The sequence below is a fragment of the Triticum aestivum genome, chromosome 6D (genome assembly GCF_018294505.1).
Source record: "Triticum aestivum cultivar Chinese Spring chromosome 6D, IWGSC CS RefSeq v2.1, whole genome shotgun sequence".
In the NCBI taxonomy this organism is placed as follows: domain Eukaryota; kingdom Viridiplantae; phylum Streptophyta; class Magnoliopsida; order Poales; family Poaceae; genus Triticum; species Triticum aestivum.
This window is the reverse complement of record NC_057811.1, coordinates 74,898,235-74,923,981: the sequence shown is the minus strand read 5'-3', so window position 1 is coordinate 74,923,981 and position 25,747 is coordinate 74,898,235. Positions and strand designations below refer to the sequence as shown.

The window sequence follows — 25,747 nt, the reverse complement described above, 5'->3', positions numbered from 1 at the left end:
TACTTGTTGCTCGTTACAAATTATCCTATCACAAAACTATCTGTTACCTATAATTTCAGTGCTTGCAGAGAATACCTTGCTGAAAACCGCTTATCATTTCCTTCTGCTCCTCGTTGGGTTCGACACTCTTACTTATCGAAAGGACTATGATAGATCCCCTATACTTGTGGGTCATCAAGACTCTTTTCTGGCGCCGTTGCCTAGGAGTGAAGCGCCTTTGGTAGGTGGAATTAGGTAAGGAAAAAAATTATATAGTGTGCTGAAATTTACTCTCACTTGTTACTATGGAAAGTAATCCTCTGAGGGGCTTGTTTGGGGTATCTTCACCCCGACCAGTAGAGCAAAGAGTTTCTCCTCAACCTACTAAACCTACTGAAATGAAAATGTCTACTTTGAAATTCCTTCGGGTATGTTAGAAAAACTGCTGGCTAATCCTTTTGCAGGAGGCGGAACAATGCATCCTGATGAGCACCTAATCTATGTGAATGAAGTTTGTGGATTATTTAAGCTTGCAGGTGTGCCCAATGATGTTATTAAGAAGAAGGTCTTCCCTTTATCTTTGAAGGGAGATGCATTGACATGGTATAGGCTATGTGATTATATGGGATCATGGAACTACAAACGATTGAAATTGGAATTTCATCAGAAGTTTTATCCTATGCATCTTGTTCATCGTGATCGCAATTATATATATAATTTTTGGCCTCACAAAGGAGAAAGCATCGCTCAAGCTTGGGGAGGCTTAAATCAATGCTATATTCATGCCCCAATCATGAGCTCCCAAGAGAAATAATTATTCAAAAAATTTATGCTCGGCTTTCTGATAACAATCGCACCATGCTCGATACTTCTTGTGCTGGCTCTTTTATGATGAAGACTATTGAATTCAAATGGGATTTATTGGAAAGAATTAAACGCAACTCTGAAGATTGAGATCTCGACGAAGGTAAGGAGTCAGGTATGACACCTAAGTTTGATTGTGTTAAATATTTTATGGATACCGATGTTTTCCGTAAATTTAGCACTAAATATGGACTTGACTCTGAGATAGTAGCTTCTTTCTGTGAATCTTTTGCTGCTCATGTTGATCTCCCTAAGGAGAAGTGGTTTAAATATCATCCTCCCATAGAAGTAAAAGTAGCTGCACCTATTAAAGTTGAAGAAAAGACTATCACTTATAATGATCTTATTGTTCCTACTTCTTATGTTGAGAAACCACCTTTCCCTGTTAGAATAAAGGATCATGCTAAAGCTTCAACTGTGGTTCATAAAAGCAATATTAGAACTTATACACCTCCTGAGCAAGTTAAAGTAGAACCTAATATTGCTATTGTTAAAGATCTCTTGGCTGATAATATTGATGGGCATGTTATTCATTTCTGCGATGAAACTGCTAGAATTGCTAAACCTTGTGCTAAAGATAAACATAGACCTGTGGTAGGCATGCCTGTTATTTCTGTTAAATAGGAGATCATTGTTATCATGGCTTATGTGACATGGGTGCTAGTGCTAGTGCTATACCTCATGACTTATACAAAGAAATTATACATGATATTGCACCTGCTGAGATAGAAGATATTGATGTCACAATTAAACTTGCCAATAGAGATACTATTTCACCAATTGGAATTGTTAGAGATGTTGAAGTCTTGTGTGGGAAAACTAAATATCCTGCTGATTTTCTTGTTCTTGGTTCCCCACAAGATAGATTTTGTCCCATTATATTTGGTAGACCCTTCTTAAACACTGTTAATGCTAAGATAGGCTGCAAAAAGGATGTTGTTACTATTGGTTTGGGTGATATGTCTCATGAGTTTAATTTCTCTAAATTTCGTAGACAACACCGTGAAGAGGAATTGCCTAGTAAGGATGAAATTATTGGTCTTGCTTCTATTGCCGTACCTCCTAATGATCCTTTGGAACAATATTTGCTAAACCATGAAAATGATATGTTTATGAATGAAAGAAGGGAAATAGATGAAGTATTCTTTAAACAGGAACCCATCCTAAAACACAATTTGCATGTTGAAATCCTAGGGGATCCTCCTCCACCCAAGGGTGATCCCGTGTTTGAGCTTAAACCGTTACTTGATACTCTTAAATATGCTTATCTTGATGAGAAAAAGATATATCCTATTATTATTAGTGCTAACCTTTTAGAGTATGAAGAAGAGAGATTATTGAAAACTCTGAAGAAGCACCGCGCTGCTATTGGATACACTCTTGATGATCTTAAGGGCATTAGTCCCACTCTATGCCAACACAAAATAAATTTGGAGAAAGATGCCAAACCAGTTCGTGATCACCAACGATGGCTTAATCCTAAAATGAAAGAAGTGGTAAGAAAGGAAATACTAAAGCTCCCTGAGGCAGGTATTGTGTTCCTAAGAAGGGAGGTATTACCGTCGTTCCTAATGATAAAGATGAATTGATTCCGCAAAGAATTATTGCAGGTTATAGGATGGTAATTGATTTTCGCAAATTAAATAAGGCTACTAAAAAAGATCATTACCCCTTACCTTTTATTGATCAAATGCTAGAAAGATTATCCAAACATACACATTTTTGCTTTCTAGATGGTTATTCTGGTTTCTCTCAAATACCTGTGTCAGCCGATGATCAATCAAAGACCACTTTTACTTGCCCTTTCGGTACTTTTGCTTATAGACGTATGCCTTTTGGTTTATGTAATGCACCTGCTACCTTTCAAAGATGCATGATGGCTATATTCTATGACTTTTGTGAAAAGATTTGTGAGGTTTTCATGGACGATTTCTCCATCTATGGATCCTCTTTTGATGATTGCTTGAGCAACCTTGATCGAGTTTTGCAGAGATGTGAAGAAACTAATCTTGTCTTGAATTGGGAAAAGTGCCATTTTATGGTTAATGAAGGTATTGTCTTGGGGCATAAAGTTTCTGAAAGAGGTATTGAAGTTGATAAAGCCAAGGTTGATGCTATTGAAAAGATGCCATGTCCCAAGGACATTAAAGGTATAAGAAGTTTCCTTGGTCATGCCGGTTTTTATAGGAGGTTCATTAAGGACTTCTCAAAAATTTCTCGGCCTATGACTAATTTATTGCAAAAAGATATACCATTTGTCTTCGATGATGATTGTGTAGAAGCATTTGAAATACTTAAGAAAGCATTGATCTCTGCACCTATTGTTCAGCCACCTGATTGGAATTTACCTTTTGAAATCATCTGTGATGCTAGTGATTATGCTGTAGGTGCTGTCCTAGGGCAAAGAGTTGATAAGAAAATAAATGTTATTCAATATGCCAGTAAAACTCTAGATAATGCTCAGATAAATTATGCTACTACGGAAAAAGAATTCTTAGCAGTTGTATTTGCTTGTGACAAGTTTAGACCTTATATTGTTGATTCTAAAGTAACTATTCACACTGATCATGTTGCTATTAAATATCTTATGGAAAAGAAAGACGCTAAACCTAGACTTATTAGATGGGTTCTCTTTCTACAAGAATTTGATTTGCATATTATTGATAGAAAGGGAGCTGAGAACCCCGTTGCAGACAACTTGTCTAGGTTAGAAAATGTTCTTGATGACCCACTACCTATTGATGATAGCTTCCCTGATGAACAATTAAATGTCATAAATGCTTCTCGTACTACTCCTTGGTATGCTGATTATGCTAATTACATCGTTGCTAAATTTATACCACCTAGTTTCACATACCAACAAAAGAAAAAGTTTTTCTATGATTTAAGACATTACTTCTGGGATGACCCACATCTTTATAAAGAAGGAGTAGATGGTGTTATTAGACGTTGTGTACCTGAGCATGAACAGGAACAGATCCTACGCAAGTGTCACTCTGAGGCTTATGGAGGACACCACGCTGGAGACAGAACTGCACATAAGGTATTGCAATCCGGTTTTTATTGGCCTGCTCTCTTCAAGGATGCCCGTAAGTTTGTTTTATCTTGTGATGAATGCCAAAGAATTGGTAATATTAGTAGACGTCAAGAAATGCCTATGAATTATTCACTTGTTATTTAACCATTTGATGTTTGGGGCTTTGATTATATGGGACCTTTTCCTGCCTCCAATGGATACACACATATTTTAGTTGCTGTTGATTACGTTACTAAGTGGGTAGAAGCTATTCCAACTAGTAGTGCTGATCATAACACTTCTATTAAGATGCTTAAAGAAGTTATTTTTCCGAGGTTTGGAGTCCCTAGATATTTAATGACTGATGGTGGTTCACATTTTATTCATGGTGCTTTTCGTAAAATGCTTGCTAAGTATGATGTTAATCATAGAATTGCATCTCCTTATCACCCGCAGTCTAGTGGTCAAGTAGAATTGAGTAATAGAGAGCTCAAATTAATTTTGCAAAAGACTGTTAATAGATCTAGAAAGAATTGGTCCAAGAAACTTGATGATGCATTATGGGCTTATAGAACTGCATATAAAAATCCTATGGGTATGTCTCCGTATAAAATGGTTTATGGAAAAGCATGTCACTTACCTCTCGAAGTAGAACATAAGGCATATTGGGCCATTAAAGAGCTTAACTATGATTTCAAACTTGCTGGTGAGAAGAGGTTATTTGACATTAGCTCACTTGATGAATGGAGAACCCAAGCTTATGAGAATGCCAAATTGTTTAAAGAAAAGGTTAAAAGATGGCATGACAAAAGGATACAAAAGCGTGAGTTTAATGTAGGTGATTATGTATTGCTATACAACTCTTGTTTAAGATTTTTTGCAGGGAAACTTCTCTCTAAATGGGAAGGCCCTTACGTTATCGAGGAGGTCTATCGTTCCGATGCCATAAAAATCAACAACTTCGAAGGCACAAATCCGAAGGTGGTGAATGGTCAAAGAATCAAACATTATATCTCACGTAATCCTATAAATGTTGAAACCAATGTTATTGAAACCGTAACCCCGGAAGAATACATAAGGGACACTTTCCGGAACGTTTCAGACTCCAAAAAGGAATAGGTATGTGGTACGGTAAGTAAACCAACTCCAAAACAGTTCTAATGGCAATTTTTCTCCGTTTTGGAATATTTAGAAAAATATAAAAAATAAGAAGCAGTCCGGGAAGGACACGAGGCCTCCATGAGGGTGGAGGGCGCTCCCCCCTACCTCGTGGGAACCTCGTGCGCTCTCTGAACTCCGTTTTCTTGCACGATATGTATTTTGGTCGGTAAAAAATTTATTATATAATCTCCCGGAGGTTTTGACTCCTGTATCACGCAAATATCCTCTGTTCTTGTCTCGAGCTGTTTTCTGTCAGGGTTATCAAGGCCAGGCATCATGTCGTCCCCCTCCTCCAACAATGGTGACAACGATGCTTGGCTAATGAAGATAGAGCTGAAGAGGGAAGAACCCATGGAGATCAACAAGGATGAAGGGATCAAGAAGGCCACGGAGGACCAAGCCCCTGAAGACAACCTTCAACTTGATCACAATCTTCTTACCCCAACAGAGATCGAAGCTTTCAAGATGATTGAATTAGCTCGTATACAAAACAAGTATCTCACATGTGAAAATATTTTGTTGAAGGAGCATATCGTTGCACTCAAGGGCATTATCCGCAAGTTGGAGGACCTCTTATGCTCGATGTGCAACTATCCATCATCACCTCCACCTTCTTCACCAGCAAAGGAGACATAATCATATGGGTATGGGCACTCCCCTTGGCAACTGCCAAGCTTGGGGGAGGTGCCCCGGTATCGTATCACCATCACATCTCCTATCTTACCGTTTTTCTTAGTTCGATCCTTTTAGTAATATCTTAATCTAGTAGAATAAAGTTTTAGTATGATCTAGTTTTGAGTTTTGCTTTATGATCCCTTATGTAATCGAGTCCGTGAGCTATATATAATAAAGATTAGTGTTGAGTCAAGGGCTTGATTATCTTGCTATGATCTTGAGGGAAGAAAAGAAAGAGAAAAGAATAAAAAGAAACAAAGAGATCATATTGATCTTATGGAGAGTAATAACTTCACATAGAAAGAGTGTGATGATTAAAAGTTGTTGAGAGTTGGCAAACATAGCTTTGGTCATCGTTGCAATTAATAGGAAGTAATAAAGAAAGAGAGGTTTCACACATAAATATACTATCTTGGACATCTTTTATGATTGGGAGCACTCATTAAAATATGACATGCTAAAGAGTTGATGTTGGACAAGGAAGACAACGTAATGGGTTATGTTTTCTTATATCTGAAATAAAGTATATTGTCATGGATCATCCAACATGTTGAGCTTGCCTTTCCCCCTCATGCTAGCCAAATTCTTTGCACCAAGTAGAGATACTACTTGTGCTTCCAAATACCCTTAAACCCAGTTTTGCCATGAGAGTCCACCATATCTACCTATGGATTGAGTAAGATCCTTCAAGTTGTCATCGGTGCAAGCAATAAAAATTGCTCTCTAAATATGTATGATTGATTGGTGTGGAGGAAATAAGCTTTATACGATCTTGTGATGTGGAAGAAATAAAAGCGACGGACTGCATAATAAAGATTCATATCACAAGTGGCAATATAAAGTGACGTTCTTTCGCATTAAGATTTTGTGCATCCAACCTTGAAAGCGCATGGCAACCTCTGCTTCCCTCTGCGAAGGGCCTATCTGTTATTATCTTCTACCTTATGCAAGAGTCATGGTGATCTTCACCTTTCCTTTTTACATTTTATCCTTTGGCAAGCATAGTATGTTGGAAAGATCCTGATATATATATATCTAATTGGATGTAAGTTAGCATGAACTATTATTGTTGACATTACCCTTGAGGTAAAAGGTTGGGAGGCGAAACTATAAGCCCCTATCTTTCTCTGTGTCCAATTAAAACTTCGTAACCACAAGTATTGCGTGAGTGTTAGCAATTGTGAAAGACTAAATGATAGTTGAGTATGTGGACTTGCTAAAAGGCTCTGACATAGACTCTTTCTGATGTTATGATAAATTGCAATTGCTTCAATGACTGAGATTATAGTTTGTTAGTTCTCAATAGAGTTTCCGATTCATACTTTGCATTGTGAATAGATTATTACTTGAGCATAAGAAATCATATGACAATATCCATATATGTTGCTGTTATGAGAATAATCATGATGCCCTCATGTCCGTATTTTATTTTTTCGACACCTCTATCTCTAAACATGTGGACATATTTATCGTTATCGACTTCCGCTTGAGGACAAGCGAGGTCTAAGCTTGGGGGAGTTGATACGTCCATTTTGCATCATGCTTTTATATCAATATTTATTGCATTATGGGCTGTTATTACACATTATGTCACAATACTTATGCCTATTCTCTCTTATTTTACAAGGTTTACATAAGGAGGGAGAATGCCGCCAGCTGGAATTCTGGGCTGGAAAAGGAGCAAATATTAGAGACCTATTCTGCACAACTCCAAAAGTCCTGAAACTCCACGAAAGTTATTTTTTGAAATAATAAATAATATTGAGCGGAAGAAATACCAGAGGGGGCCCACACCCTGGCCACGAGGGTGGGGGCGCGCCCTACCCCTGGGCGCGCCCCCTGCCTCGTGGGCCCCCTATTGGCCCTCCGGTGCCCATCTTCTGCTATATGAAGTCTTTCGTCCGAAGAAAAATCATAAGCAAGCTTTCAGGACGAGACTCCGCCGCCACGAGGCGGAACCTTGGCGGAACCAATCTAGGGCTCCGGCGGAGCTGTTCTGCCGGGGACACTTCCCTCCGAGAGGGGGAAATCATCGCCATCGTCATCACCAACGCTTCTCTCATCGGGAGGGGGCCAATCTCCATCAACATCTTCACCAGCACCATCTCCTCTCAAACCCTAGTTCATCTCTTGTATCCAATTCTTGTCTCTAAGTCTGGGATTGGTACCTGTATGTTGCTAGTAGTGTTGATTACTCCTTGTAGTTGATGCTAGTTGGTTTATTTGGTGGAAGATCATATGTTCAGATCCTATATGCATATTAATACTCCTCTGATTATGAACATGAATATGCTTTGTGAGTAGTTATGTTTGTTCCTGAGGACATGGGAGAAGTCTTGCTATTAGTAGTCATGTGAATTTGGTATTCGTTCGATATTTTGATGAGATGTATGTTGTCTATCCTCTAGTGGTGTTATGTGAACGTCGACTACATAACACTTCACCATTATTTGGGCCTAGAGGAAGGCATTAGGAAGTAATAAGTAGATGATGGGTTGCTAGAGTGACAGAAGCTTAAAGCCTAGTTTATGCGTTGCTTCGTAAGGGGCTGATTTGGATCCATATGTTTCATGCTATGGTTAGGTTTACCTTAATACTTCTTTTGTAGTTGCGGATGCTTGCAATAGGGGTTAATCATAAGTGGGATTCTTGTCCAAGTAAGGACATCACCCAAGCACCGGTCCACCCACATATCAAATTATCAAAGTACCGAACGTGAATCATATGAACGTGATGAAAACTAGCTTGACGATAATTCCCATGTGTCCTCGGGAGCGCTTTTCTCTATATAAGAGTTTGTCCAGGCTTGTCCTTTGCTACAAAAAGGATTGGGCCACCTTGCTGCACTTTATTTACTTTTGTTACTTGTTGCTCGTTACAAATTATCCTATCACAAAACTATCTGTTACCTATAATTTCAGTGCTTGCAGAGAATACCTTGCTGAAAACCGCTTATCATTTCCTTCTGGTCCTCATTGGGTTCAACACTCTTACTTATCGAAAGGACTACGATAGATCCCCTATACTTGTGGGTCATCAGAGAGCTTCCCGGCAACCAAGATGAAGCTGAAAAAGTAGCTCGGAGGGCCAGTATGTATCAGTTTTTCGATGACACTCTGTACAGAAGGAGGCTCAACGGTGTGAAATTGAAGTGTGTCTGCTGGGAAGAAGGAAAGGAACTGCTGGCTGAGATACACAAAGGCATGTGCAGCTCCCACATTGGATCAAGGGCATTAGTTGGGAAAGCATTCCGGCAAGGATTCTATTGGCCCACAGCCCTCCAAGATGCGGTAGAGCTAGTCACCAAATGTGAAGCCTGCCAGTTCCATTCCAAAAAAACCCACCTGCCTACCCAAGCTCTTCAAACAATCCCTCTATCATGGCCATTTTTGGTCTGGGGGCTTGATATCCTTAGGCCCTTTCCCCGAGCAATCGAGGGCTTTGAATTCTTGTTTGTTGCCATCGACAAGTTTACAAAGTGGCCGGAAGTGACTGCCGTGAGAAACATGACTGCTCAGTCAGCTATCAAGTTCTTGAAAGAATTGGTGTGTCGTTTTGGAGTTCCAGCAAGGATCATCACCGACAACGGCACCCAGTTCACGAGCCACGCCTTCATGCAATATGTTCATGTCCTCGGATGCAGGATCTCATTTGCCTCTGTGGCACACCCCCGGTGCAATGGACAAGCTGAGAGGGCGAACACTGAAGTGCTGCATGGACTCAAGACAAGAACTTTGGATACGCTGCAGAAGCACGGCAGGCGGTGGATCGAGGAGCTGCCAGTAGTTCTTTGGTCCCTTAGAAAGACACCAAACCGAGCTACCGGGCAGACTCCCTTCTCCCTGGTCTACGGGGTAGAAGCAGTTATCCCCACGGAACTCATTTACGGGTAGCCTCGAGTGCTTGCCTACGATGAAGTAGCGCAAGATCAGCACCGGCGTGACGATGTTGTGCTACTCGAGGAGAACCGTCTCCGGGCTGCTACGTGTGCTACACGCTACCAGCAAGCCCTGCGTCGCTATCATAGCCGCAGGGTTCACGCCCGGTGTTTTGAGGAAGGTGACCTTGTCCTTGGCGCATTCAGTCCGCCAAGGGTGCAAACAAGTTGTCACCAAAGTGGGAAGGCCCTTACCGGGTAGTATGAGTTACCAGACCTGGCGCAGTCCGTCTGGAGACCGGAGATGGCACTCAGTTGCAAAACTCATGCAATATTGAGCATCTCCGCAAGTTCTACCCGTAAGGCACGGTTGTCGAGCCCTGCCCGGCAGCCACCCATTTGTACAGGCCTTGCCTCAGCTGCATGTAACCCATTGTACAAAGCCAGGGCGATGACCCTGTGCAAGAGAAATTAAGGAAGCGCTGTGGGGGGGCCCCCGACCAAGATTGCATGCATGCATGAGCATTCCAAGATCACTGCATAAGCATTTCATGAGCATTTGCATATGCATATAGATAGGATCGCATCCTGCATTCATTCTCATCTGCATGAAGTTGCAGGTTCTTGCCGTGAACTTGACTTCGACGAGGAGTCGAGAAGGATGCCCGGCACAGCGATCCCCGGCAAGCCAAACAGATAAGTTCTACCTCTTGTCCATTAGTGTTCTGTAAGGCTATAACTTGAGCATGAGAAAGCTTCGCCACTCTTTTGAGACTTAGGTGCTCCCATCCATGACTCGAACGCTGCTTTGGTCAGGGTGGTTGCAGTGGCCTTTGGTAGAAAGAAGTTGTTGGGGGTTGGTCCCTTTGTCTGTAACCCGGTAGACGCAGCTCTTTGGCAGACAAAAAGGGGGCCGGCGGGATAGCCTGCCAGGGAAAACTCGTTTATTTACATTAAATAGGCATCTCGCCTCTACATGGACACATACATGCACGGGTTCTCGGCAAGGTTCATCTTTTTCATTTATATGCTGATACAAGTACAAGCGTTACAGAACACAAACATGGACTCGAGAGATTACATTATTTGAATTAAAATTTGGCAAGTGCCTGCAGATTTAAGATTGAAAAAAGATAAGTGCCCCGTAATCCCCTCTTTTCGTTTTCCCTCCTTCAGGCATTGCAGCGGAAGGAGGAAAAGATGAGAAAAGGAGCACCCAAGCAGGAGCCCACCCCGGTCCCGTCAGGACCCGCTTGGTGCGGCCAAACAAGATCGGGAGTGGCGAGGCTGCGAAGGAGGAGTACGGAGGACTGGGCGGTGCCCTCTGGTCACCACCTCCAGAGCCAGCAAGAAGCCCCGGCTTGAGCGCCGGTGGAGTCATCCACCAAAGCTCAGCTGGAAGACTGCTGGAGGGGAGGCGAAGGCGCCAAGAGAACATCCCTCCCCGGCTATCACCCTAGGAGGCTAGTGATAATGATGTCGGGGAGGGAGGGGAAGAGCGGGAAGACGAGGCGACAGGTCCCCGGTCGGAGGCGAAGGAATCCACACCATCGTACTCCGACCTGACCCCTTGTCACCCGCCTTCTCCGTCTTCCCTTGCTTTCTCCTCACCACCGCTGCTCCTGGGAAGCGCCAAGACTCCGGTCCAGCGCCTTCCCCCAGAAGACGGCGAGCGCTCAGAACAGCCAGGGGGCTTGAGGCAAACTAGTCCCCACCTTGGCGGGCAAGAAGGCGCGCCTCTCGTCGACATCAGCCCCAAGACCTCCGGGAGGGGCAGTGCTAGGATTACCAATGATTTCCAGCCCCGCCTCCCAGCCGAGCCTCGAAGGAACCAAGAGGTTCGCCACACCAAGGACCAGGCTCACTCCCCGAGCATCAGCGCCAGTATGTGGCGACATTAGCCCCAACCAAGAGCCCGGGGACTGGCCCCAGGCTCTTCTCTTCGGCATAACCAGTAGAAGCAGAGGAAAGAAGAGGTGGAATGCAAGGATGAGTGACTCTGCCCTCCTCCACCCCTCCTTTTATAGGCGAACCAAGGAGGGGAGCCGCTCCCTCAGCGGGCGGCCACCTTCCTCCTCCGCCAATTCAAGACGACCGGGCCCTCACCTGGATGCTCTCCTACGCCACGCGCCTCCGTTACCTACCCCGCGCGATGCATGCAGCATACATGGCCAAGGATAAGGGCGTGGTGGGAAGAGTGAATTGCCAGTTTCTACCCTGTGCGTTAAAGTCATTCACGGGCCATTACTGGAGCGGCCCCACCATTATTGTCTTTACACGACGCGCGGAGAAACCAGAAACTGGCCCGGAATCAAGGCTAATGAAGAAGCAAAGAAGACCTCAAGAGACCCGCCTCTTCAGCAACCCTGCCTGTGCACTTATTAGGCCCTACCCCGACGACGCTCGGCAGTGCATTCGGGGTAGGCCCGGGGGCTTCTGTCGGTGCAACTAACCCTGGGTCTGTTGCCCAGACAGTCACGGGAACAAGATTAAAGCACCAGCCCAAGTCAGAGTACAAAGGACCAAGAGATTCAAAGGACCAACATGCAGATCAGAGGGACCAAGATCAAGCCAGAGAAGCAGGATATCGCCAAGAGAAAGGCCTCCTTTGCTGGGCAGGCGAGCCCGGCAAGGCCACCCCCAGAAGCAGGCGACCAAAGCATCCCGGCAGGACCTGCCGGGGCTCGCGGAGGCCCAAACCACCTCACCAATTCCACCACGACCCACGTCATCGATCAGTGCGGTGTCGAGCCGCATAGTGACTAAGTGGTAGCCATTCACCACATGGCTGCCTCTCCCTACAGGAGAAACCCACAGACGACACCCGTCCTGTGACATGTCAAGCAAGCAGGTGCGAAGCTGGCAAGATAGCTTGCCGGGCAACCAACGAGACGTTAAGCGGTGCATTTAATGCGCCCTGTCAGCCCGCAGAGTTAGGTTTGATAGCACTATTTGCTATCATATCAGTGCATAATGACTACTTTTCCATTGTGGTGACCCCTTGATCTGTAAAACGAGGCCCGTGGCAACCGTAGAAAGGGTTAGAAGGTTGGATAACTCACACTCCCATACACGCGTAGCCACTATCGCCCTAAGGCAACCCTTGCCGGGCAAGTGTACTAAGCTCCGCCACCACCTTTCCACCATCAATCCACCAAAGAAGGAGTAGGGTTTTACGCCTCGCGGCGGCTCGAACCTGGGTAAAACTGCTCGCGTGAACTCTGCCGTGCTACCACATGCTCATCTGCTCTTTGTGCAACGCGACGTCCCCGTGCCGAACCAGCAAGGGGACTCCTGGTCCCATAAGTGGCCGTGGTTTCCCGCGACAAACATATTTGTGGCACTCCCGTTTAGGTCATATTGGTGTAAAGCGCATGAAGAAACTCCATACGGATGGATTTTTGGAATCACTTGATTATGAATCATTTGATACTTGCGAACCATGCCTCATGGGCAAGATGATTAAAACTCTGTTCTTCGGAACAACAGAGCGAGCCAATGACTTATTGGAAATAATACATACCGATGTATGTGGTCCGATGAATATTGAGGCACGCGGCGGGTATCATTATTTTCTGACCTTCACATATGATTTGAGCAGATATGGGTATATCTACTTAATGAAACACAAGTCTAAAACATTTGAAAAGTTCAAGGAATTTCAGAGTGAAGTGGAGAATCGTCGTAGCAAGAAAATAAAGTTTCTACGATCTGATCGCGGAGGTGAATAGTTGAGTTACGAGTTTGGCCTTCATTTAAAACAATGTGGAATAGTTTCACAACGCACGCCACCTGGAACACCACAACGTAATGGTGTGTCCGAACATCGTAACCGTACTTTATTAGATATGGTGCGATCTATGATGTCTCTTACCGATTTACCACTATCATTTTGGGGTTATGCATTAGAGACAGCTGCATTCACGTTAAATAGGGCACCATCTAAATCCACCGAGACGACACCGTATGAACTCTGGTTTGGCAAGAAACCTAAGCTGTCATTTCTTAAAGTTTGGGGTTGCGACACTTATGTCAAAAGGCTTCAGCCTGATAAGCTCGAACCCAAATCGAAGAAGTGCATCTTCATATGATACCCTAAGGAAACAATTGGGTACACCTTCTACCACAGATCCGAAGGCAAGATCTTTGTTGCCGAGAATGGAACCTTTCTAGAGAAGGAGTTTCTCTCGAAAGAAGTGAGTGGGAGGAAAGTAGAACTTGATGAGGTAATTGTACCTTCTCTCGAATTGGGAAGTAGCACATCAGTGAAATCCGTTCCCGTGATGCCTACACCAACTAGAGAGGAAGCTAATGATGATGATCATGAAACTTCGGATCAAGTTACTACTGGACCTCATAGGTAGAACAGAGCATGTTCCGCATCAGAGTGGTACGGTAATCCTGTCCTGGAAGTCATGTTACTAAACCATGGCAAACCTACAAACTATGAAGAATCTATGATGAGCCCAGATTCCGATAAATGGCTTGAGGCCATCAAATCTGAGATAGGATCCATGTATGAGAGAAAAGTGTGGACTTTGGTTGACTTGCCCAATGATCAGCGAGCCATAGAGAATAAATGGATCTTCAAGAAGAAGACTGACGTTGATGGTAATGTTACTGTCTACAAAGCTCGACTTGTCACGAAAGGTTTTCGACAAGTTCAAGGAGTTGACTACGATGAGACTTTCTCACCCGTAGCGATGCTTAAGTCTGTCCGAATCATGTTAGCAATTGTCGCATTTTATGATTATGAAATCTGGCAAGTGGATGTCAAAACTGCATTCCTTAATGGATTTCTTAAAGAAGAGTTGTATATGATGCAACCAGAAGGTTTTGTCGATCCTAAAGGTGCTAACAAAGTGTGCAAGCACCAGCGATCCATCTATGGACTGGTGCAAGCATCTCGGAGTTGGAATATACGCTTTGATGAGGTGATCAAAGCATATGGTTTTATACAGACTTTCGGAGAAGCCTGTATTTACAAGAAAGTGAGTGGGAGCTCTGTAGCATTTCTGATATTATATGTGGATGACATATTATTGATTGGAAATGATATAGAATTTCTGGATAGCATAAAAGGATACTTGAATAAGAATTTTTCAATGAAAGACCTCGGTAAAGCTACTTATATATTGGGCATCAAGATCTATAGGGATAGATCGAGACGCTTAATAGGACATTCACAAAGCACATACCTTGACAAGATTTTGAAGAAGTTCAAAATGGATCAGTCAAAGAAAGGGGTCTTGCCTGTGTTGCAAGGTGTGAAGTTGAGGAAACTCAAAGCTCGACCATGGCAGAAGATAGAAAGAGAATGAAAGTCATTCCCTATGCCTCAGCCATATATAGGTTCTATTAAGTATGGCGTGCTGTGTACCAGACCTATTGTGTACCTTGCCATGAGTTTGTCAAGGGGGTACAATAGTGATCCAGGAGCAGATCACTGGATAGCGGTCAAAATTATCCTTGGTTACCTAAGAGGACTAAGGAAATGTTTCTCGATTATGGAGGTGATAAAGAGTTCGTCGTAAAGAGTTGCATCGATGCAAGCTTTGACACTGATCTAGATGACTCTAAGTCTCAATCTAGATACGTATTGAACGTGGGAGCAATTAGCTAGAGTGGCTCCATGCATAGCATTGTAGACATAGAAATTTGCAAAATGCATACGGATCTGAATGTGGCAGACCCGTTGACTAAACTTCTCTCACAAGCAAAACATGATCACACCTTAGTACTCTTTGGGTGTTAATCACATAGCGATGTGAACTAGATTATTGACTCTAGTAAACCCTTTGGGTGTTGGTCACATGGCGATGTGAACTATGGGTGTTAATCACATAAAGATGTGAACTATTGGTGTTAAATCACATGGCGATGTGAACTAGATTATTGACTCTAGTGCAAGTGGGAGACTGAAGGAAATATGCCCTAGAGGAAATAATAAAGTTGTTATTTTATATTTCCTTATATCATGATAAATGTTTATTATTCATGCTAGAATTGTATTAACCGGAAACTTGATACATGTGTGGATACATAGACAAAACACTGTGTCCCTAGTAAGCCTCTACTAGACTAGCTCGTTAATCAAAGATGGTTAAGTTTCCTAACCATAGACATGTGTTGTCATTTGATGAACGGGATCACATTATTAGGAGAATGATGTGATGGACAAGACCCATCCATTAGCTTAGCATATTGATTGTTTAATTTTATTGCTATTGCTTTCTTCACGTCAAATACATATTCCTTCGACTATGAGATTATGCAACTCCCGGATACCGGAGGAATGCCTTGTGTGCTATCAAACATCACAACGTAACTGGGTGATTATAAAGATGCTCTATAGGTATCTCCGAAGGTATTTTTTGGGTTGGCATAGATCGAGATTAGGATTTGTCACTCCGAGTATCGGAGAGGTATCTTTGGGCCCTCTCGGTAATGCACATCATAAGAAGCCTTGCAAGCAAAGTGACTAATGAGTTAGTTACAAGATGATGTATTACGGAACGAGTAAAGAGACTTGCCGGTAACGAGATTGAACTAGGTATGTGGATACCGACGATTGAATCTCAGGCAAGTAACATACCGATGACAAAGGGAATAACGTATGTTGTCATAACGGTTCGACCGATAAAGATCTTCGTAGAATATGTAGGAGCCAATATGAGCATCTAGGTACCGCTATTGGTTATTGACCGGAGAGGTGTCTCGGTCATGTCTACATAGTTCTCGAACCCGTAGGGTCCGCAAGCTTAACGTTCGATGACGATTTAGGATTATATGAGTTATGTGATTTGGTGGCCAAATGTTGTTCGGAGTCCCGGATGAGATCACAGACATGAAGAGAGTCTCGAAATGGTCGAGAGGTAAAGATTGATATATAGGACGATAGTATTCGGACACCGGAAGTGTTCCGGAGGGTACCGGGTACATATAGGGTCACCGGAAGGGGTTCCGGGTACCCCCAGCAAAGATATGGGCTTAATGGGCCAAGGGAGGGACAAACCAGCCCACAAGGGGCTGGTGCGCCCCTCCACCAGGCCGGCCAGCCCTAGGGAAAAGAAATGGGGGAGGGCAAGTCCCTCCTTCCTTCCCCTCCTCAAGGGAGAAAGGAAAGGCGGGGCACCACCTCCCCCTTCCTTCCCCTGGCGCCTATAAAAGGAAGGGAGGGGGAGCGAACCAGGGCAGGAGCCCAAGTGGGATTCGGCCTCACTTGGGGCGTCCCTTGGCCTCTCCCCTCTCCCTCCCACCTATATATATGAGGTGGGGGAGCCTAGAACACACAACATCAATTGTTAGCCGTGTGCGGCGCCCCCCTCCACAGTTTACACCCCCGGTCATATTCTCGCGGTGCTTAGAAGAAGCCCTGCGCGGATCACTTCACCATCACCGCCACCATGCCGTCGTGCTAACGGAACTCATCTACTTCCTCGACACCTTGCTGGATCAAGAGGACGAGGGACGTCATCGAGCTGAACGTGTGAAGAACTTGGAGGTGCCGTACGTTCAGTGCTTGATCGGTCGGATCTAGAAGAAGTTCGACTACATCAACCGCGTTGTCAAAACGCTTCCTCTTTCGGTCTACGAGGGTATGTAGACACACTCTACCCCTCGTTGCTATGCATCTCCTAGGTAGATCTTGCGTGGGCGTAGGATTTTTTTTGAAATTGCATGCTATGTTTCCCAACACTTTGAAGGTACTGTAACCTGCCATATTGAAGTCCATTGTTTCCTTTTTTTTCCCATTACAGCTCGATGCTGAGCCATCAAGCCAAGATTTCCTAGTTACCTTAGTGTTGATTAACATCATGTATGTAGAGCGGACTGAGAAAATTCCCTTGTTATCAAAATGCCATGACAAGAAATCCCCTTGTCGTTCTGATAGTCTAAATATCTATAGGAAGGAAAGCTTCCTGTAACTTTTCTATACCCCATGTCGATGTCGTGGAGTTTAAAAAAAATCCTTCTGTGGGTTCTTATCTTCTCACATAACAATCCGTTTATTGAGTCCATGTTTCATTGTATCCCTTCCATCTAGCAATGCTCTCCAAATCTGTGATGGACTAGGGCCCAAGCTAGCCGAAAGGAAATCACCTTTGGCCTTCACAAAATTGCACTTGGACTTTTAAGATGGTGCAAAATACGCGAGGCTGAACTGGCCAACAAAGCTAAGTTGAACATGAACTTCTATGTAACTCTAAATTCCAATTCCTTCCCATGCTACCTACAGGTAGTTTGTTACCCTTCTTTACTCCCCCGTCAGAATACTCCGCAATAAGGAATTGATGTGCGGGCGCAATCCTACGGGTAATCGAAAACAAGACATGGAGAATGTCCGGATTGCTTGTGCGACTCATCTAACTAGGACACCCTTCCAAAATCCGTCTTTTAGATATTTGAACTCCCGTTCTTAAGGATATCTGTAACCTCTTGATGCAGGGCATTGGGACAACCTTTACTAAAAGAAGATTGATTCTCTTTCCAGATTTATTCTCTGACCACAAACATTTCAGTACTGGTGAAATACCTTACTACTTTGTTTTGAGAAATGCGAAGGACCTACTACTTTTTTGTGAAGGATCTACTACTATACACATGTGTGCCCGTTGTGCCATTGCCTAGCAGCAGCACCCACCCATCACTTCAGAGCACCATGGGTGAATCACCTCTTATTCGCTAATGATAGCCTTATTTCATCAAGGCGAATGTGGAAAGTGCGACTAGCCTGAATGAGATTCTTGCAATATATGGAGATGCATCTTGGACAATGTGTTAACAGGAGCAAGAGCTCCATCTTTTTCAGCCCAAACACGCCGACGACCCTTAGGCAAAATTTGAAGCGACTTCTTGGTGTACAAGTAGAAGCTTTCTCAGAACGCTACCTCGGATTACCCACTGCTATTAGCAAGATAAATAGTGGAACTTTTGAATATCTAGCTGACGGGGCAAGAGGCAGCATGCAAGGTTGGGCAGAGAGGCTATTTGCTTGTGCCGGCAGAGAGAGCCTTCTGAAATCTATTGTTCATGCTATTCCGACGTTTAGCATGAGCTGCTTTCTGTTGACAAAAAAGGTGTGTAAAGGTTTCACCTCAAGCATGGCAAAATTCTGGTGGGGCAGCTCCATTGATAGGAACTCCCTATGTTGGATCGCTTGGGATAAACTAGCTACACCAAAGTGCAAAGGCAGAATGGGATTACGCGACTTTCGGTTGTTTAACTTGGCGCTTTTAGGGAAGCACGAATGGCGTTTCATGATGAATCCCAACTCTCTATGCGCCAAGGTTATGAAAGGTAGATATTTCCCCGACTCGAACTTCCTAAATGCATCGGTACCTAAATCCTCCTCTGCCACCTGGAGGGCAATCATAGCAGGCCGGGAAGCTTTGTAGATAGGGCTACTGAAACGAGTTGGCTCGGGAACTTCCATCTCTGTATGGGAAGATAAGTGGACTCCTTCAACTGTTTCTATGACTCCATTGATGCGACTAGCAAACGTGGTGATCCAAACTGTCAGCGAGCTCATTGATACAACTAGCTAGACCTGGCGTCAGGAGTTGGTTAGAAAGACCTTCATTGCACCCGACGCAGCCGCCATTCTCAACATTCCACTACGACAGGGAGGCGGCGAAGATCTTCTTGCTTGGGCACATGAGAAATCAGGCATTTACTCCGTTAAATCAACGTATCGAGCTCTAGTGAATCAAAAAGAGCGATTTGGCTCTAGATGAGGGGCAGATTACCGGCACTTCAGTGGATCAAAAATAGTTGTGGAATGTAGTCTGGAAGCTCAAAGTAGTCCCTAAAGTCAGAGTGTTCTGGTGGCGTGTATTGAGGGGCATTATACCTGATGAGTGCACCCTAAAGTATCGTCACATAAGAGAGATCAACACCTGCATGATCTGCCTTGCCATGGAAGAGGACTTGGAACATGCGTTGTTGCACTGTCCGCATGCGCGTCGGTTCTGGGAGGAGGCCAGACTTATTTTTGAGGTTCATTTACCACGTCTCCATCCTCATACATGGACAAAAGATATCCTCTGTGAATCCCGCTTCTCTGACAAGGACTGGGCAATCTTCGTCACTGTGATGTGGGCTATATGGATGTCCCGCAATCGCTTGACTCACGACCGGGAAGGATGGGATCCAGCTGCTTCAGTAGAAGGATCAGAGAGGATCTCGCCATCCTAGAACTACCCCGGCAGTTCGCCTCAATACTGCCAGGCTATGGGTGGCAACCCCCTGATGACCCATACATCAAGATCAATACAGACGCCGCTGTTCATCTCGACAACGGGAATGCAGGGCTGGGGGTGTTGCACGTTCCTCATCGGGATTCAAGGGTGCATGGTGCAAGCCGTTCCCAGGTGTCACGGACCCTCTCATTACGGAGGCCCTAGCGCTTAAGGAAGGAGTGATCTTCGCAACATTACGAGGCTACACGCATGTGATCATGGAGACCGACTGTCTTCAGGCAGTTAACCTCTGGGACTCTTGCTACATCGACCGGTCGGTGGTAGCACCTATTCTTTCTGAAATTGGAGAGCTTGCTCTTTAGTTTTATCTCTTTCAATATTCAACATGTAATAAGATCAGCAAACGGTTCTGCACATCTGTGTGCTAAGCGTGGCTCTACGCTTAATGTGACTGAGAGCTGGTTAGGCTCTACTCCTAGCTTCCTGATCAGCAGCCTACTGGCTGACTGCTGATCGAATACTTTTGTGTTGAATAAAGCTCTCTGAAGTTCCCCCGAAAAAAAAAAGCACCCACCCATCCCTTCTTGGCTGGGCCTGCGACGCAGCGGCGTGGTGGAGGGAGGGGTGGAAAAGCGCACCAGCCGGGCCCCGCGCCCCGAGATTCCAAAACGGAAAGGAAGGATCGACCGAGACAGGCACCTGAAAGAAGAAGTTTGGCTTACCCCTCAAAAAAAGAAAAAAAAAAGAAAGCATCTGAAAGAAGAAAGAATCGAATCCGCACGACGCCGGCGGCGGCGATGAGACCACCCGACCTCGGGGTGGGTGCGACGAATTTTCCTCGCCTTTCCCCTCCCCTCCCTTTTCGTTCAATTCTTTCCCTTTCCCCCCTCCCTCCCTCTCTCTTTCCCTCTCGCCCGCGCCGCTGTCTCCCTCTCCTCCGCACGCCCTCCGCCTCTCCGCCCCGCTCCTTGGGGAGGCCCAAAGGGCGTGTCCGCCGCGCTCAACTCCCACCCCGCGAGCACCAACACCTCCTTCTCCCCTGCCTGCCATTGGGAGCACCAGCGTCGGCCGGCAGCCGCCCCTGTTCCTCCCCACCAACTACGGGCGCGATCAGATCTTTCTAGAGGTACGTTTTTTTATGGCACAAATGGCTCCCTAGATCTTCCCGAATTTCTTTTTTTGTTTATTGCTACCATGCCAAGATCTCGTGGGTTCTCCATGGTTCTTTACTGACCGAACCAATCTCTGTGCCTCCTATTCTTTTTTTCTGTCTCTGTGCAGGGCCGGCGCCGGGATGGCCAAACTAATGGGCGGCTCTGCTGGCTTCCATGTGCAGGGGGCACACATGCAGGCGTCTCGCCCGCCCTCTCTCTCCTTCAGAACGTGCGCCCAGCTCGAGATCTCCAGGTGAAGTTGCAGCTCTCTTTCTTGCAGGGTCTTATCTGTACATGTTTCAACAAATGACCGTCAAGCTAAGCCAGTAACAAATGTTTACTATAACAATAAGTAATTCCATGGCCTGCCATGATCATTCAGTTTGGTGAGATAGATATTCACCTTCTTAATTCCTCATCTTTCTTTTCCGATGATTATTTTTGTCCTAATGAGTTTTTTTAAAGGCAGTATTAAATTTACTAATGGATCCATCTAAGAAATTGAGAACCTGTTAAAACCTACCAGTTGGTTGCTATTGGTTACTTGATGAAATCGCAAGCTTTGGTGATAAATCTTGAAATGCCGGTCTTCATTGTTTAAGCTGATGACACCATGTTGGTTATGCTACAGATTTTGCACTATCCCTCGTTTCATGGGCGTGAAGGCTGTCAATGCTTCCCAACAGCATATGAGGCACAGGTTCAGCTCCATCAGAGCCTCTGCCCTCCCATGCATGCAGGATGACACCACAAGATACTTCGATTTCGTGGTTATCGGCAGTGGTGTCGCTGGCCTAAGGTATGCCCTGGAAGTCTCGAAGCACGGCTCTGTTGCTATCATCACCAAAGCAGAGCCTCATGAGAGCAACACCAACTATGCGCAAGGCGGCGTCAGCGCCGTTCTGTGCCCCAAGGATTCTGTAGAAAGCCATATGCAAGACACAATTGTTGCAGGGGCTCATCTCTGCGACGAGGAGACCGTCAGGGTAAGTTTAGCATCTGTCACAAGCGCTGTGATTGCTTCTAGTGGATCCTTGCCTGTTATCGGTTCATAACTCTTGGTTGCTAACACCTGTGTTGTCTTTCAGATAGTATGCACAGAAGGTCCTGAGCGTGTCAAGGAGCTAATAGCCATGGGTGCTTCATTCGACCATGGTGAAGATGGCAGGCTGCACCTTGCAAGGGAAGGTGGACATTCTCACAACAGAATCGTCCATTCTGCTGATATGACTGGAAAAGAGATTGAAAGAGCGCTGCTTCAAGCGGTTGAAAATGATGAGAACATATCTGTGTTCGGCCACCACTTCGCCATTGATCTGTTGACCTGTCAGGTTGGTATTTGTGGTTTGTAGGCCAATCATTTGCTGATTCGATGTGTTGCCTCTTTTCGCATTTTCAAACCTTGTGTACTCTAAAGTTCTGTACAAGTCCTCAAGTTGACTGGATGCGAATTTTTGGGGATTGGTCATTTACCATTTATGGCTGAATAGCCATTCCCACCTTTTCCTCGTAGTGACTTAACAAGCAACAAAATCATGGAATGAAATAGTTAGTAGCTAAAAGAAGACTGAAGAGTCTTGTCATTAAACTGTTCTGTTTACAGGAAACAGACTAGAAAGTGATAAGGCACCAATGATAGGTGTCCTTATGTTGTCGGCTTCCAAATGTTTGTTGATAGTGACCTCTTAAAAATGCAACCTTTAAATGTTTCACTTAGTGCTAAATTTGCAGGTCACCTTTTTCTATTTTTACACGTGCTGGACTTTTGATTGACAAGCTGGACCTAATTTTTGCTCTTATGTCCACTTTTGATTCCTTTGGTTTCAAACACATCCAGCTAAATGGATTTTGTTACTCGAGTTACCCCAGGAGCCGAATAACAATTCATGTTCCATAAATGTGTGTGCTATATGTACCATGCCCAACTCGCACCTCCTATTAGAGTCTCCACACAAAGCACAGTGATTAAAATGGAGTGTTTTACTGCAGAATAATGGTGAAATCTTTTGTTACGGAGTGGATTCGTTGGACACCAAAGCTCAAAAGGTACGTCAACTGTAATTCTTACATCCAATCTAGTATCTTTGTCTTCTACTCTTATATTGTTTATCAGTTTCAATTTACTCACTTTTTCTACCAAAGATTACTTTCCATTTATATCACTTGGGTCTTATCATCTTTCTTTGTATCCAGGTAGTCCGTTTCATCTCAAAAGTAACATTGCTTGCGTCCGGAGGAGCTGGCCATATATATCCCACAACAACCAATCCACCGGTATTTCAAGCACCCAGTCTCCGTTATCTTTTAATATGTTGGATTCTTTTATGCGTGTTTGTTTATCTTTTGTCTCACATTACACCATATGTTTTGAATGCCATATTAAAAGATAATTGCGACACGTCCTCTGATTTATCTTCCATATGAAATAGGTTGTCAAATGCTCATAACTCTCCTAATACTCATTAAATCTCAATGTTTCAGGTGGCTACTGGGGATGGAATCGCAATGTGCCATCGCGCTCAGGCTGTGATATCCAATATGGAGTGAGTTTTCCTTTACTCTAAGATATATTTAATCCCTTGTTCACTGAAGTACTCACTCATGCTTCCCTGATTAATGTTGAACCAGTAGCAACATGTTGATCTCAGTTCCTTTAATTTTTCCTTACTCAGTTTTGCAACTTTTGCTTGTATCCAAAATTCTGGAGTTGCATACTAAAACATCATTATTTCGCAATGACAGGTTTGTGCAGTTCCATCCAACTGCACTATCAGACGAAGGCCTTCCAATAAAGCCAGCTAAAATAAGAGATAATGCATTTCTTGTGACAGAAGCAGTCAGAGGAGATGGAGGAATTCTTTACAACCAATCCATGGAGAGATTTATGCCTTTATACGACGACCGTGCCGAGTTGGCACCGAGGGATGTGGTTGCAAGAAGCATAGATGATCAACTGAAGAAACGTGGAGGGAAGTATGTTCTCTTGGACATCAGCCACAAGCCAAGGGAGAAAATTCTTGCTCATTTTCCGAACATTGCAGCTGAATGCCTGCGGCACGGTCTGGACATCACACAGCAGCCCATACCTGTCGTCCCTGCAGCTCATTACATGTGCGGTGGTGTTCGGGCTGGGTTGCAAGGGGAGACGAGTGTGAAAGGCTTGTATGTCGCTGGTGAGGTTGCTTGCACTGGATTGCACGGTGCTAATCGTCTTGCAAGCAACTCATTGCTGGAAGCGTTGGTATTCGCTCAGAGAGCCGTGCAGCCCTCTATCGACCACATGGTGGATGCGGATGCTGACCCTTGTCTCGCGGAGAAATGGGCACGCCCTGTGCTCTCTGTCTCCATTAAGGACAGTGCACTGTCTGACATCATTGAGAAGACAAAGAAGACCAGGATGGAGCTGCAATCCATAATGTGGGAGTACGTCGGTATAGTGCGGTCGACGAACCGGCTGAAGAATGCAGAATGGAAGATTGGTGATCTAGAGTCAGAGTGGGAGGAATTCTTATTCAGGAGGGGCTGGAAGCCTGCCACAGTGGGGATCGAGGCCTGCGAAATGAGGAACCTCTTCTGCTGCGCAAAGCTGGTTGTGAAGAGCGCGCTTGCGAGGCGGGAGAGCCGTGGCCTGCACTTCACTGAGGACTTCCCTTACCTGGAGGAGAGCAAGAGGAAGCCTACAGTGATCTTCCCTACTGCTATCCAAGAGCTAACATGGAGTTCAAAGCCATTGCAGAGGCAGCTGCAGTGCAAATAGTTGCCACGCCCATATCATGGAGTTTTGGGGCGTGAAGATTCATTAATTTGTTAAAATTACTGAATTAGGCTGAAGTAGCCTTTTAATCTTGCAGTATACTAATCCAGCAAAGCTGGAGTTGTAATTGATTCTTCAGTTATAATTAGTCTGAAGTAGCCTGTTGTATCAGTGTACTTGCTTATTTTACCATTCACATCAGCTTCAGGTGTTGTAACTTGTCAGGTGTGGTTGGGATCATGTTCTGATATTTCAGATGTATAGGACTGCAGATGATTGTACACACTGGTTTGATTTGAATGGCCAGACTTCCATCAAGGTAGATGTTATCAGTACATATTGTTCCTTTGGTTACTTTTTGACCAATATGTCTGCTGATGAAAATATGAAGATCAAACTTGATACTGGCTGCTAATATGTACAGAAGTATTTAGATTGATTTGTACTTTATTCCTATGCCTATTTAATAATACTCCCTAAATATAAGCCTTTTTAGATATTTGAACATGGACTACATACAGATGTATATAGACGTATTTCAGAGTGTAGATTCACTCATTTTGCTCTGTATGTAGTCCATATTGGAATCTTTAAAAAGGCTTATGTTTAGGAACGGAGGGAGTATAAAACTATTGAAGTTGCTTAAGACCTTGTTTATCCAAAACATCGTACACTCTTGAACGACTAGGAGTACTTCATTAATATATATCATTACTGGAAGTCTGAGCACAACAGTTATTGTACAGCACAACAAAGTCTGCATGAAATACTTTGTCCAAAATGAAAAAAAAAATCAACAACAGGTCATTAGTACATTAAGCTAAAGATCATGGTGGATGATGAGTTGATGGCAAAAACCATGAATGCCAGGAAGATATGGCCATATAGCTGTTCGCCATTTTTGGGAAAGGGTCGCTCCCCCAGTTATCGATCCACAGTTGCTGATGATGACAGATGAAATCAAGAATATGCTAGCACCTGCAATACAAATAAAATAAATAATTCAGCATTGATACCTACTTGCAGAGATTGAAGAACTTGACAAGTCATGCGATGTGATGTCAG

At 44.3% G+C, this 25,747-nt stretch overlaps 1 protein-coding gene across 2 annotated transcripts; it reads left to right on the top strand.

Moving 5' to 3' along the window:
* The first annotated feature begins 18,328 nt into the window (after nucleotides 1-18,328).
* LOC123143631 (L-aspartate oxidase, chloroplastic) lies at nucleotides 18,329-25,019 on the top strand. 2 transcript variants are annotated; one of them, XM_044562569.1, is made up of 10 exons: nucleotides 18,329-18,872; nucleotides 19,360-19,669; nucleotides 19,884-20,087; nucleotides 21,056-21,181; nucleotides 21,560-21,914; nucleotides 22,017-22,259; nucleotides 22,918-22,974; nucleotides 23,122-23,202; nucleotides 23,410-23,471; nucleotides 23,671-25,019. In XM_044562569.1, exons 1-10 carry the CDS (start codon nucleotides 18,329-18,331, stop codon nucleotides 24,683-24,685), a joined length of 2,997 nt encoding a protein of 998 aa, XP_044418504.1. In that variant the 3' UTR covers nucleotides 24,686-25,019. The 2 variants fall into 2 exon arrangements, with proteins under 2 accessions (XP_044418504.1, XP_044418505.1); XM_044562570.1 differs by lacking the exons at nucleotides 18,329-18,872; nucleotides 19,360-19,669; nucleotides 19,884-20,087 and adding an exon at nucleotides 20,522-20,900.
* The last annotated feature ends 728 nt before the right edge of the window (nucleotides 25,020-25,747 follow it).